Source organism: Brassica napus, chromosome C7 (genome assembly GCF_020379485.1).
Source record: "Brassica napus cultivar Da-Ae chromosome C7, Da-Ae, whole genome shotgun sequence".
In the NCBI taxonomy this organism is placed as follows: Eukaryota; Viridiplantae; Streptophyta; class Magnoliopsida; order Brassicales; family Brassicaceae; genus Brassica; species Brassica napus.
In genome coordinates, this window is record NC_063450.1 from 32,933,220 (window position 1) to 32,947,693 (window position 14,474).

At 31.7% G+C, this 14,474-nt stretch overlaps 1 protein-coding gene across 1 annotated transcript; it reads right to left on the minus strand.

Annotated features, from left to right (window-relative positions):
* Positions 1–233: 233 nt before the first annotated feature.
* On the minus strand, positions 234–3,286 carry LOC106448538 (disease resistance protein LAZ5-like). Its single transcript, XM_048764164.1, has 5 exons — positions 2,814–3,286; positions 1,646–2,717; positions 1,252–1,566; positions 448–691; positions 234–406 (listed from the first exon to the last, which is right to left on the minus strand). The coding sequence occupies exons 1-5, from the start codon at positions 3,284–3,286 to the stop codon at positions 234–236; spliced, it is 2,277 nt and encodes a 758-aa protein (XP_048620121.1).
* Between the last annotated feature and the right edge of the window lie 11,188 nt (positions 3,287–14,474).

Below are 14,474 nucleotides of genomic sequence, written 5' to 3' on the forward strand. Positions count from 1 at the left end.
CCTGAGAATTCCCAATGCCCAACGTTTGTTTTAAAATAGTTTTCAAATCGTTTAAATCATCTATTTACATGCTTGTTTATGTTTTGTGACACCTAAGAAAATTAAATAAGAACCATCAAAAATATATCTTGATTCGCTGTAGCTATTAACTTGTCTGCAACTCTACGTGTGATCATCGGTCCCTGTGGATTCGATCCCGCATTACTACTGCGTACTTTACTGTGCACTTGCAGTTAGATAATCGGGTTAAAACTCGACCCATCATTCAGCTTGTTGAGACAATCCGGGAGAGACTCCAACATTGTGCAGTTTTTCAAGTTCAACAACACAAGTTTCTTGAAGTTCTGGATGGTTGGAGGGAGAGTGGAGATAATAGTTCCATCTAAATGAAGAAACTCAAGATTATCTGAAATCAAATCAGCTCAAATTTGTTAAAGCTTGAGTAACCACTGAGGATGATGGTCTTGAGAGAGATCAAGTTCAGTCTTTCTGGTAGAGTTGAGAGTGTTGTGCATCCTCTGAGGTTCAGGAAAACAAGTTGCTTCATATTTCCCATCTCTTCTGGCAACTTATCCAGACTTGTGCAGCCTTTAAGATTAAGTCTTCGAAGATCATATGCCTTCGACAATGCTGACAGGTCAGTCAACTTAGTTGAATGGCTTAGATCCACCCATTTCAACAGGGGCAATTCCTGTAATAGTTTATAAGATAACAGAAATGATACAAAATTTACACTTTACCCAAAAAGCGAAAATGTTTTTCAGTATCATATGTAATATATGGATTTGAACTCAACTATGACAGTAGGATACTGATGTTAGAGTATATGAATATACATGGATGTTAGTATATATGTAGGGATTACATAAAAGATCCAAAAGGGAAATTCACAAGTAATTACCAATATTCAAAAAAAAAACACGGTAGTTAGGGGTTTTAGTGCCTAGTCCGGTGCTTAGATAGATGCCATCTACACCGATTTTTTTTTCTAAAGAACAATTTGTAAAAAATGGTTGCTATTAGAACCGATTTGCCGCGTACACCGAAGTCTTAGAAACTGGTAATAACTAAGTACCATAGCGAAAGATATATGTGTATATCTATTCTAACAAAAGTACTGGGCTACATGTTTTGGTTAAAAGGTTAATAATTTTTGTAAAAAACCACACGTATATGGACATTAACTTGCATTGGAAACATGCAAGATCATAGTCCACTGTAGTAATGAAAAATGCACATAAAGACACACACCTTAACAGCTCCCCAAACACGTTCAATCTTCCTATTATAAGGCAGCCTAAGATCAATAAGATTTTTTGGGTTGAAATCTGATGGAAGCTCCTTCAGTTCAATGTTCTCCCAGTGAAGATATCGAATATTTTCGAAGGGAAACTCAAGTCCGTCGGGCAAGTATACTTTACAGTTCTCTGGACAAAGAGAGTCATAGATTTTGAGGTACCGCAGATTCATCGGGTTGAACTTTTCGGTAAATCTTTTACTGTCTACTGATATCCCTTTTGTTTCTGTGCATGTGTCTAGAAAAATACCTCTCACATCTTTTGTTTCCTGGTAACAAGTCAAAACACAAAAGAAGTTAGCAGAGTGCATGAGAAGTATTTATAGGACTTGAGATCATTTCATCTACCTGCTGAACGGCATCTCTTAGAATTGTAGTAGTTTTCCTATGATCACACATTCTTTCCCCCGACCTAAGTTCTTTGCCAAATGCACAGAGTAGATTGTGCATCTCTATTTTTCCCCCAGAGATACAAATGAAAAAAATTTCAGCAAGCTTTTTAACAACATCACCACATTCAGAATCCAATAAACACTTTACATAATTTTCTTCCTCTGATCTGAAAAAACAAGCTATGTCGAGAAACGCATCCTTCTGCTGCTCAGTGAGTTCTTCATAGCTGATTTTCAACTCTTTTTTGATAATACTATTGCACTGGTATGGCAGGTTTTCTAGTCTCGTCACCCATTCAGCCTCGTCTTTCCCATTAAGCTCCTTTCCAAGTTCCTCGAGGGCTCGTGGATTGCCTCCAGCATAATCCACAAACTTTTGGGTCAGCTTGGGGAAGTTTCCCTTGGTGCTAGAGGCTCCACCTTTAAAGGCATGATCATTAAAGAGCTGCCAGGCATCTGTATCGTTCAAGGGAGGGACAACATAAATTTCGGGAGAGAATTCTGCTATCGATGACTTGTCACGCGTTGTAATGACAATCTTGCTTCCCTTCTTAATCCGTCTTCTGTTTTGGAGTAAAAACTCTATGTGCTTCTTCTGGCTCACATCATCCAAAACAAGAAAACTTTTCTTTGAGAAAATGTTAGCCTCCTCATTTAACTTTTGACCTTCCAGAAGCTTGTACTCCAGATAATGATGCCCTCTCTCACGAATGTCCGAGATAATCTTGTTAAACGAATACCTATCATTTGACCTTTCAAAATATTCTTCAGCTAGAGAGGTTTTACCAATCCCCGGCATCCCGACAATTCCAACAATTTGAGTTTGGTCGCAATTAAAATCTATCATTTCTTGCAGTTGCTTTATGCGCTGATTCATTACTTCGACAAAGAAAAACTTTCTCGAGGAACTAATGCGACCAGAAATTACCGGTGATATCTCCCTAGAGGGCACATTGTGTGTGTTTGGTTCTAGAGCTAGGACTTTTTTGACCGAGGCAAGGATCTCTTGAATGAGCAACATCTCGTTCCTACAATACAAGTGAGATAAACTAAAATTAGATTCTAGGATAAAAAACAAGATTAGATGATGAAAAAAAAACAGTAATTCTTGTTTTTTTTAATACCTATAGTTCTTCAAAAGCAAGCCAATATTGCCTGCCGCAGACTTTAAAGCCTTGGTCCAAATGGGCAGAGAAGATGGATTATGTTGACTTTCTACATATACCTTACAGCCAAAACTTCCGTATGGACTTCCTACATCCTTTGGGGTCACGTTAAAGAAGATTGGGATGACTCTAAGGTTTCCTTGTTTCGCTTGTTTCATTACCTCAGCAAGCTCGTTCAGACACCACTTTGACTCAGCGTACTGGCTTGAAAAGATTGGTAATGCGATTTGTGATTGCTGGATTCTCTTGAAAAAAATATTTTGGCTTTCGCTCGGGGTCTCTTTGTAGTCTATGTAGTAGTTGATATCAGCCAGCTTGAAAGCTCCCTCCAGATGGCTAATGAAGTTATGGCGCAGATCTTTCCCGCTAAAACTGATGAACACTTGCCATTGTTTAGAGACTTCTTGGGAAGAGGAGGGAAAATCAGCCATTGCAAAGTTTTTTGGTTGAAAGATGCACTAACTCTGGATCAATTCAATTAATCATATACTGTTTTTGATGGTCAACTTCAACAAGTTTATTTCTTATTATCTCAATTGCGTTTCATCACGACCCAGTAATTAATGAATTATTGAAATAAACTTAATCAATCATCTATACCCGGTCTTTTAATATTGAATTTATTAGACTATGGTTAAGATCTAATCCGTTATACATAACACAATACACTAGTTTAATTTTGAATCATATGACTATGGTTAGATTAGATCTAATTATTACTCAATTACGAAGACTATTACATATACTATATAAATTACGTACTGGCATTTATTACATACTGGCTAGGGCTGGGCAAAAAACCCGGATCCGAAAAACCGAACCGAACCCGATCCGAAAAAGTAGTATCGAATCCGAACCGAAATTGATTAAATATCCGAATGGGTTCAAAATTTTGGTATTTAGAGAACCGAAACCGAACCCGATCCGAACCGAAGTATTTCGGGTACCCGATTATATCCGAAATTGATTTATATACCTATACATATTAATTATTTTTAGATTTAATATATATTAAGAACATCAAAATATATAAGATAATTTTAACTTATCCAAAATACTTATAAATATATACAAATAGTCAAAAGTAACATGTCTAAAATAGCTAAAGTATACTCAAAACACCAATACTTATTGATTCTCAATCCAAATATTCAAACCAAACCAATTTATATGTTAATTTTAGGTACTTTGACATATGCTATTCAAATTTATAAGTAATATATTGTTTTGTTTATAGATTTTGAGAAATTTAAAGTATATAATAAATTTTAAAAATTTTAAAATAATTTAAATGGGTTATCCGAACCCGAACCGAACCCGCAAAGATCCGAACCGAACCCAAACCGAAATTTAGAAATACCCGAATGGGGCTGAAATCTTTGAACCAAAAAACCCGAAACCCGAATAGATCCGAACCGAACCCGAATGGATACCCGAACGCCCACCCCTAATACTGGCATTAATTACTGGGTCGTGATGAAACGCAATTGATATTTACACTATAAATCACTTTGTGACTTTTTATTACATTGTAGAGCATTTATTGCTCCTAGAGTAGTTTTTCTTAATTAAACGTGATTCTAGTTGAGATTCGAAAGATTCTAGTTCCCTTGTTTTTTGGCTTTTGTTTAAAAATTTTGTTTGGCTTTTTTTTTCTTTTTTTTTTTTTCATTTACTACATTTATGTCTAGAGAAGACATCTCCGACCTCTCCGTCAACCAACCACCGCCACATCTATGTCTTCCTCACTAGCCACCAAACTGCCATGCCCTATTTCCTTACTCGAGCTCTGAAGTGTGAAGCTTCTGTAAATCATAAACAGAATGGGTTATCATCCAAATCAAAGCTCGATCTTCTGGAGCTCGTGGTGCCTCATGTCGTCTGCGCCGAGTCTCTTCTTCGTGGTGAGGTCCGAATCACCTCCGCATCACTCCGGCCACATTCGTCGTCGAAGAACCACCTCTGCATCACTCCGGAGCGCCCAGATCCGGAGTCCTTGTGGCCCGTCTTCTCCGTCGCAGAGTAAAGGGTCGAGAGCAACAATGGTGAAGTTTATGCATTTTGCGCTTAGTCCTTTGAGTTTTAGATGTTTCCTTTTTGACTTCAGACTAGCTGATTTGCACCAATCACCTTTTGATTCAAACTTTCTAAAGTGCATTTTAACCCCCCCACCCCCACCCCCACCCCCACCCCCGGCCGCAAAGTGAACTCAAAAGCAATAATTGCCAAGTATCAGTTTTTTGCGCTTTGATTCTTCAAGTTTTAGTTTTTTCATGTTTGACTTCAGACTTTTAGATTTATAGAAATAATCTTTTGATTTCGCCCCAAACTTTCTGATGTACATTTTAACCCTTCTTATATGCAAATACATAGTAATGCAATAATATATAAATACACAGTAGTGCAATAATCTTGTGTACATTGTTGTAAAGATATTTTGTATGCAGTTATATGTACATGACACAATAAACACAAATTTTCACTGTCCACATGTACAACGATTCATATGTATTCTAAATTTCACTGTCCACGTGTACAATGATTCATATGTACACCAAAAATATTTTTTTCCATCAAAAATTAATTAATTTCTTTTTTTGAAAAAGTTTTATCATCAGTGATAGACATGATATATTTATACATGCAATTTGACAATACTCACCAATAATATTTAAATGTTAAACACACAACGAAGATTCTTGAATATTTATATATATATGTTATGTTGTACACAAAATTTCACTATCCACATGTACAATGATTAATATGTACATTGATAAGCTTGTGCAGTGATTCACATGTACACCTGATAAATTTATTATAAACATTTGGAAGTTTCAATATTTGCAAGGTCAAAACCCGTCTACTTGAACACATATTTTACAGTCAAATATTGTCACGTGTACACATATATTTTATTGTCTACATCTACAAGGTTTTACAAAAACTTCATGTACCAGGTTTTGCGAAAAATCACATATCTACCAGTATGTTTGTACAGTGCGCTTATGATATTTAATGATCTTAGTATATTTTGAGTAACTTGTTTTAATTCTTAGATCGTTATAGTTCTCATTATATTTATATATTGAATTTGTTTGTTCAATATTCATATCATATGGGATAAAAATAAAATTTAAAATTTCATTTTTTGTCAACTTTAGAAATTCAATTAAATCATTTATATCATTCTATTCATAATATAGTGTCCACATGGACATCCAAAGCCATTGATTTTTTCTTTGGAGTTTTGTGTTTACTTTTATGGAAAACATTAACAATATTTGGTGTCCAAACTAGCATAGAGAAATTATCAGTGTGAACATATGAATTATTATTTTCAACAATGACATCTCATGATATGATTTTTATGGTTTTAACATATGTTTCAGTTTATTAAAATAATTTACGATGCGTTTTGATGTTGTTGTATGTATGTGTTCATTTGCATATTATAAGGGCTGGGAAGCACATTTCGAAGTTTGAAATTAGTTCAAGAGGACTTATTATACGAAAATCTGAGAGTTTGGGTTCACATTGAGAAGAACAGAAATGTTCAAGGACCAAACGTGCAAAAAAGGAGAAGTTTGGCTTGGAAACGATCGATCTATGTCTTCATCACCAAAACCAATCAATCATGGATTAACCGGAGGTCGGTGCTGGCTTATCACGGAGTCATGTTCGCGGATCGAGCTTGAGCATGACTTGAAGATGAATCGAGACGACGAAGGTGGATCTGTAGTCGGAGATCGCCACGGTGGCTCTCCGTCGTCGCGCTGAGAGATCCCGGTTGCAGTCGGGACAAGAAGACACATAGGGCATAGCGATTTGGTGCTCGCGGCACAGACCAGACAGCTAGGAGGAGAAGCTTGATGCGGTTGCAGCCAACACAGTAACAAGAACGCTCCAATCTTTCTTCATTCCCGCGACTTCTTGCCATCTTCTTAATGATGGCGCATCACTCCCGCGAATCACGACGTTTAACGACAAGACCTCACGGCGGACAGGAGACACCGCGGAAGATAAGCCCCAAGGAGAATGAAGACCACTGCGGTGGATGAAGCTCGCTGTGGCTCTGAAGATTCCGGTGGAGAGTTCGGCGAGTTCCGGTGTCCATGGTGTGAGTGAAATTTCAGTTATGTTTTAATTAAAAAAACCTGATAAAGATGAAGAGGGTGTTCAAAAAAATAAAAAAGATGAAGAGAAAAGTAACGAAGAGAATGGGACCACCAATTATAAAAGGAAAGAAGAAAGTGTGCGGAAGGAGAATGGTTCAGTTTTAGTTAGAAAAGCTAACGACAATTTGATCAAATAGTTAGAAAAAGCGTGTGGGTAGAAGAAAGTGTCCTAGGATGTTATTAAAACTGTAAATGTGACCTACAATGTAATATTTTCTATATATTATATACGTTTACTGACAGAAACATATTTTTTACCTAGGTCAATGTATTTTAAATATATAAATATTCTTTATGAATAACTTTTACAAGTTCATCAAATTTTATATTTTTTCTTCTTTTTCAGTTTTACTAGTTAAAGAGTGAAGAAATTTTGAATTAATAAAAGTTATAAGACCCACATTTATAAGTAAATTTTATAAAAAAAAATAATGTTCTTACATGGTATACCCTCGAAGAACTAATAGAAAGTTGATATCTTCAACTTAATTATATAATGAAAGATCATTTCAAAAAAAAAATTATATAATGAAAGATTAAAGTACTCATATCTTGTGAATAAACATATATTTTATATTTGAGTTAAATTTCATTATTTTATATTTGGAAAAGAAACAAACAAACACGCGGTGCGGAACAAATTACTTTATTTTAAGAGTGATTTAGGTAAATATACTCATTTAAGATTCAAATTTGTAGATTGCCCTAATAAATCATAAGGCCCAACTTGTCTACCATTTTGGCTCACAAGTGACGATTATACCCCTTTGAAAAATAGAAGAATCGCAGAAAGTAAAAAGTTGTGTCAGATGGAGAATTTCAGAGCAGGTGTCTTTTGCAGAGGTGGACCCTTTCATAGGAGGCAGTACAACAAAAAATCCTTTAGATAATGTCTCGATTTTGTACTGGATTGAAAATTATGTATATATTATTAGACAAACAATGAGAATGTTAAAATTTATTAATTACCACTAATGACAATTGTTTAAGAACTACAAATATATATTATTATCAGTTCAAACATTAACTTTAACTATCCAATGTGAAATAAATTGGTAACAATAAAGAACGTATCTAATATTAAAACATTAACATTTTAGTAAACAAATATATTTATTAAAAAGATCTAAACATTACGTATGTTAAATTATATGTTAGCATGCTACGTTCATTGATAGTGACCAATAAAAATGTTACCATTGAAATTACTGTGTTACTGTCCAATATGGGGACATATACACCAATTTCTCTAACTATTAACTATAATTTATATGTACATTACTAATTATTAATAATATCAAATTGGTTGGTTGCTATATATATAGAAGGACAAGTATAGATTGTATTTAGTACTAGGCTTTATACAATTATATATAAATACGAAAATATATTTGTGTATAGGTGTTTATGTTCAAAACAATATGCTATATAATATTTAAAATATAATCATTGCTACATAGTTGGTTAGTCGTTAATAACAAATAGGGTACATAGTTGTTTAGTCATTAAGTTTCGTGTTAGTGGGATATAGTGATCGGTAACAACCATTGATACCGTTAACGGCGACTTAATTTCTACATGAAAAACGAATAATAAGAAAATTATCTGGTCGTTAAAAAAAAGAAACAAATTGTCTAAATAAAATATACATCTAATTGTTAGTAGAAAAAGTTAGTAAGTGGTTAACAAACAATTAGTTAATATACGTCTTAACAGATAATTATGTATTTAACGACCAATTGAACTTAAACACATTAGGTAATGAACGTCTAAGCGGCTAAGTGTGAACTTAAAATCATTAGCTACACATCTGGAAACTTTTAATCTATTAGTTGCTAAAAAATATGGTAGTGGTTAACAAATACATAAGTAACTAAAACTAACTACCAATCCAACACTTAATAGCGGAAAAGATTGATATAATAGTTATAATTTTTGAATTAGTAGTGCAACAAGAATGCCATTCGGATTTAATGAAAACAAGGATATAAAGTAATATTTAGTTGAAAATTTTCTGTCATACACTTAATGAGCATGTTGTTACTAACCAATAAATATTATTAACAGTTAACAGCACAATTAGTAGCAAAAATATGAGTTACATGCTACAAGAGATTTTTCATCATGAGACAGCGAAAAATATCTTGGTGTAATCGATAGCAAATAGTATTTTAAAAGAGAATTTAATTTGATGGAAATTCATAATTACCTAAAGTAAAGAGGAAAGAATAAAAAAACGAGATAAAAAAAAAAGAGAAGAGTTGATAAAAATGGAGAGGAGAGAAAAGATAGAGAAATGAAAGGAGAGGATAATGTGTAGGAGAGTGTGTCAGACGCAAACACGGGACCAATGTGTAAAAGATAGTCCTCTGTCATGCGACATTGTTGCTCTGTGTCTTAGGAATGTAACTAGTAAGGGTAAAATGGTCAAAAAATGTGGATTCTAAAGTTAAGGGTATATTGCAATTTAAAGGTAGTTTTAGATGCAATGGTGCCAATTTCTCTTATTATTTTAAAGGTGTCAGTTGACCTTTTACCCAATATCTTAAAAACAAGATTGGACAACTCAATTATATAAACGAAAAAGATACATGTCACATGTTAACCAGATTCATCCAGATTTTTTTAGTATTGTAATACATATGAATAAATATATATGGGCTGTTCAATTAAATGGCAATAAAATATAGTTATGTTCTAGAACTAGCATTTAAAGAAAAAAGTTTCAAAAATAAAATCCATTGATGGGTAAAAACAGTTATAGATTTATTAATTATTTAATTGATTATTTATAAAATATATAAAAATAAATAAATAAATATATATATATATATATTAAATTTTTATAAATTTTAAAATTAAGAATAATAATTTAATTTATTTTTTCAAAGTTTTTTGGAAGTCAAGAAAGTTTTCTTAAATTAAACTTTTTGAATGTAACTTATATGTAGTAAAGTCTTCTTAAATGTATATGACATCTTCAAAATATTAGAAATTTTACTATAAAGTATATTTTAAATCCTTTGATATTCACTTATACAGAATTTATTAAAGTTTTCCTAAATTTTATAAAGATATACATATTTAGAAATTTCTTCTTAAATTTTAAAAATATGTAATGCATATTTAGTAATCTTTTTTCTAAATATACATATAAATTAAATTCACGAAAAATATCATACATATTTAGAAATATTTTCTTAACCTTTCGGAAGGATTTAATAAAATGTGCGAAGATGTTATATATATATTTCATCATAAATGTATTCCTAAATTTAAAGGAGATGTTATACATAGTCCGAAATGTCTTCCTAAATAAATATGTAATTCAAATTAAAAATATCCTTTTAAATATACATGCATAATTTTTTTCCATAAATACACATTTAAGAATAAATTTTTAAATACACACATATAAAAAGGTTTTCTAAATTTTATAAATACATTATACACATTTAGCAATGTTTTCTTAAAACTTTAAAAGATGTTAGACATATTTAAGAAAATTTTCCTAAATTATAATTTAAATTTATGAAGACTAAATACATATTAAGGAAGATGTTATACTTATTCATGAATGTTTCCAAACTTAATGAAGACGTAATACATTTTGAAAAATATCTTGCTAAAAATACATATAATTCATATACAATAAGGTATTGATGAATATACTTTCATGAAGGTCTTTTTAAATATACATTTAAGCTTTTTTTGTCATCAACTTAAACAGACTGATCTAAGACCCTACAAACCAAACTGGTAACTCTGCATCCAAATGAACGACAAAAGACTGATTGATTCCTGCACTATGTGCAAGACCATCCGCTTTTAAATTTTGTGTTCGAGATATATGAATGATCTCTGAGTGGTTGAAACTTCCCCTTCGAAGCTTGATGTCCTTCATGTAACTTGCAAAAGCAAGTCATTCTTCTGGTGTTGAAACCATATTCACCAATTGAGAACAATCAGTTGCAAACATGATGTAAAACTGGCGTATATTCTGCATACATTCCATGGACCAGATAAGCGGTTTTATTTTCAAGTGTAATGGTGATAGGCCGGCTCTCATATTCCTTGCCCCCATCAAACCATCAAAACCTTCTAGTATACTATACCAGTCTTGTCCTGAATAAGTTTCATGCGCTTTCGATGATCCATCCGTAAAATCTCATCGACTCAGGATGGAAGCTAAACTTGTCACTTCAACCTTACTAGATTTGGTGACTCTGGGTGAGTGATACCTAAGCGTCTACCCAAAGTAATGATTCAGTTTCTGCTAGCTCGAGGGTGTCCCTAGGATCAGTATATATGTTACTAAAAACCTTTTTGTTTCGTCATTTCCAGATGCACCATAAAATCCAAGCGAAGTTATGGTCTTCCATGGGTGGAGACACCCTCCAATATAGATGATCCATATTCGTAAAAAGCGATGGAGAAGGAAAAATATCTGGATGCGATGGAATCTTCTAGAAAGCTCAAACTTGGACCACCGGTGGGCATTCGAACAGAACATGGTTAATTGACTCCTCGCTACCTCCACATCTTACACACTAAGTATCTGCCTTGTAGCCCTTTAGCTTGCAGATTTTTTTTTTACCGGTATATAACCTGATACTATTTGCCATAAGAATGCTTTATCTTCACTGGATATCATATTTTCTAGGAATAAGTCATTAAAAGGGTGACAATGGATATATATGCTGGTATCGTTTCTTCTTTGTCTGGGTATACTCTTTCCACTTGATAACCATACTTCACCATGTATTTCCCAGTGTTAGTGAAATGACATTCATCTTGATCGACCATTTAAGTCCTGCTCAAAGGTATAATCTATGTGACACTTATATCTTTTTGAATTGAGGAATGCCCAATGAATATACAGTTTATTCCTTTGAGGTTTTGGAACAAAGACATAGCCCATGCATCCAAAAACTTAGATGATCAATATTAGGCTTGGTTTTATTCATTCCTAAAGATGTCTGGTGGGTAGTCGATTAATCAAGTAACATGCATGCATCACTGCATCTCCTCAATAGTGATTAAGAACCTCTCTATCAAACATTATGGTTCTGGCAATCTCCATTAGATGTTTGTTCTTGCCTTGAAAATCTTTATTCTACTGGGGAGTATAAGTGCATAATGTCTGTTTAATTGTCCTCTTATTTTCTAAAAACTCTTTAATTGTGGTTTTGATGAAAAGAACGCATTGTAGGATAATTGTAGTTCGTATAAATAAACTGTTCAAAATAAATGTGAATGGTAACATATATTATAAAATGCAGAATAAATGTTTGAACGATAATATATATAATAAACATTGGGAGATATATGATACATTTATATTTTAAGATGTTAAAAATCTAGTGATATTAATATAGTTTAAACAAGTATTCTAATTTATAAAATATTTTGTCTATCTGAAAATACTGAATATCATATTTAGTTCTTCTCTCATTCAAAACATTGTTGTCATTTAAACAATCTTATGTATCATTTATTGTTTTGCATAAAAGGTACAATAAAAATATATGAAAATATGGTTGCAACAGTTTTCTTTGTTTTTTTCATTAATCAATAACAATAAAATAAGATTTTTAATATATTAATTTACAATAGTGTATTAAAACATTTATTATTAGTAACTTTTCTTTCCAAGTGCGCTGCAAGAAGAAACATGTTCCGCTTTACCTTATTTATTTATGGGTTTTTAGTAATTAAACCCCTCAACTAAAGATGAATCGTAAAAAAAACCCCAACTAAAAATCCTGTGAAATAAACCCTCAACTTTAATTCCGTTAACGTATGTTACTATCCGTCTAAAAAACCGTGACGGAGGGTGATATGCGTTAACGGTTTATAAGTTGAGGATTTATAATGTTGAAAACTTAGTTGAGAGTTTTTTTTACTATTCAAAAATAGTTGAGGGGTTTTATCGCTAAAAGTCGTTAAATGTTTTAAAATATTTATTATCATTTATACATTGTTTTAGATTGATTTATAAGCCTTTAAACTAATTTATAAATTTTAATACATTAATTTACTATAAAATTAATTTATACAACCTAAATTAATAATTTTCAACACTGATTACAACTTAATATAACTTCAAAATATTAAATTATTTGATATTTGACAATAATGATATAAGAAAATTTAAGTGTTTATATCGTCATTCTCAGATATCAAATAATTTAAAGTTTCTAAGTTATATTAAGTCTTAAGTAGAATAATTCATCCATGAAGTCAATAATGTTAGATTATTTTATCCTAACAAATAGCAGAAATTGTAAAAAAAAATATAAAATCATTGCGAAAGCGTATTAATCATATGTAAAAGTATTAAAATATTTATGAAGTTTTATAAATCGGTTATAAGATAATGTATTAAAATTTATAAATGAGTTTTAAAGGCTTATAAATCAATTTAAAAGAATGTATAAATGATAATAAAGATTTTAAAACATGACTTTTAGTGATAAAACTCCTCAACTATTTTGGAATAGTAAAAAAAAAACCCTCAACTAAGTTTTCAACATTATAAACCTTCAACTTATAAACCGTTAACGTATATCACCCTCCGTCACGATTTTTTAGACGGAGGGTAACTTATGTTAACGGAATTAAAGTTAAAGATTTATTTCACAGGATTTTTAGTTGAGGTTTTTTTTACGATTCATCTTTAGTTGAGGGGTTTAATTACTAAAAACTCTTTATTTATCTATTATCATTTTGTTTATTACAATTAGTAACCAATAAAATAAACAAAATAATACATAATTTTATCCAACTGATGTGTTTTGTTTGGTTTGCAGTTCTCATTCAACACCTTAAAAACACCAGCATTAGTGAAATTTAGATGGATCTTTTTATGATTTAATGATAGAAAAACAGAGGAAAAAGAGGAGAGGTAGAAAAAAGAGAGAAACTTAGAATCATCTCTCATACAAGAGACACAACTAATTTCATAAGAAACTCTTGCTATTATGTCTTTTTCTGGTTTTTTATTTTTTTATTTATAATTTAGTTATAAATAAACTATATTAATATTTTATACTTAAGAAACTCCCTTCAGATATTTTGACCATGCATTTTCTAAAAACATTTCCATTAGCAAGTCTAAGAGGAGTATCTTAACTATTAAATTAATAAATGAAAATAATAAGTACGAGAGAAGTAACCATTTTCTAGAAACAGTATCTGGAACTTCTTAAAAATTCATCAGATACTCTAAAATAGATGGCACGTTTTCAATGATAGACTCTTTAGAAAAGATTAAAATTTAATTGTTTAATTTAGCTGTATTAAAAATACTATTATTATTAATGTTCATGCAATGGGGTTGCTCTAAAGTACACTATTCTTTCTATTTCTCGAAGTATCATCACTTTACTATTTTTTTCTTAAACAAAAAGTATTGTTTTAGAATTTCTATGCAATTTAT

Excerpts from the sequence above, each read along its gene's own strand:
- LOC106448538 (XM_048764164.1), bottom strand. The coding sequence starts at position 3,286 with ATGGCTGATTTTCCCTCCTCTTCCCAAGAAGTCTCTAAACAATGGCAA. Across the intron at positions 1,567-1,645 it reads TAAGAGATGCCGTTCAGCAG|GAAACAAAAGATGTGAGAGG; the intron begins GTAGATGAAATG and ends ACTTGTTACCAG. Across the intron at positions 692-1,251 it reads GTGTTTGGGGAGCTGTTAAG|GAATTGCCCCTGTTGAAATG; the intron begins GTGTGTGTCTTT and ends AAACTATTACAG.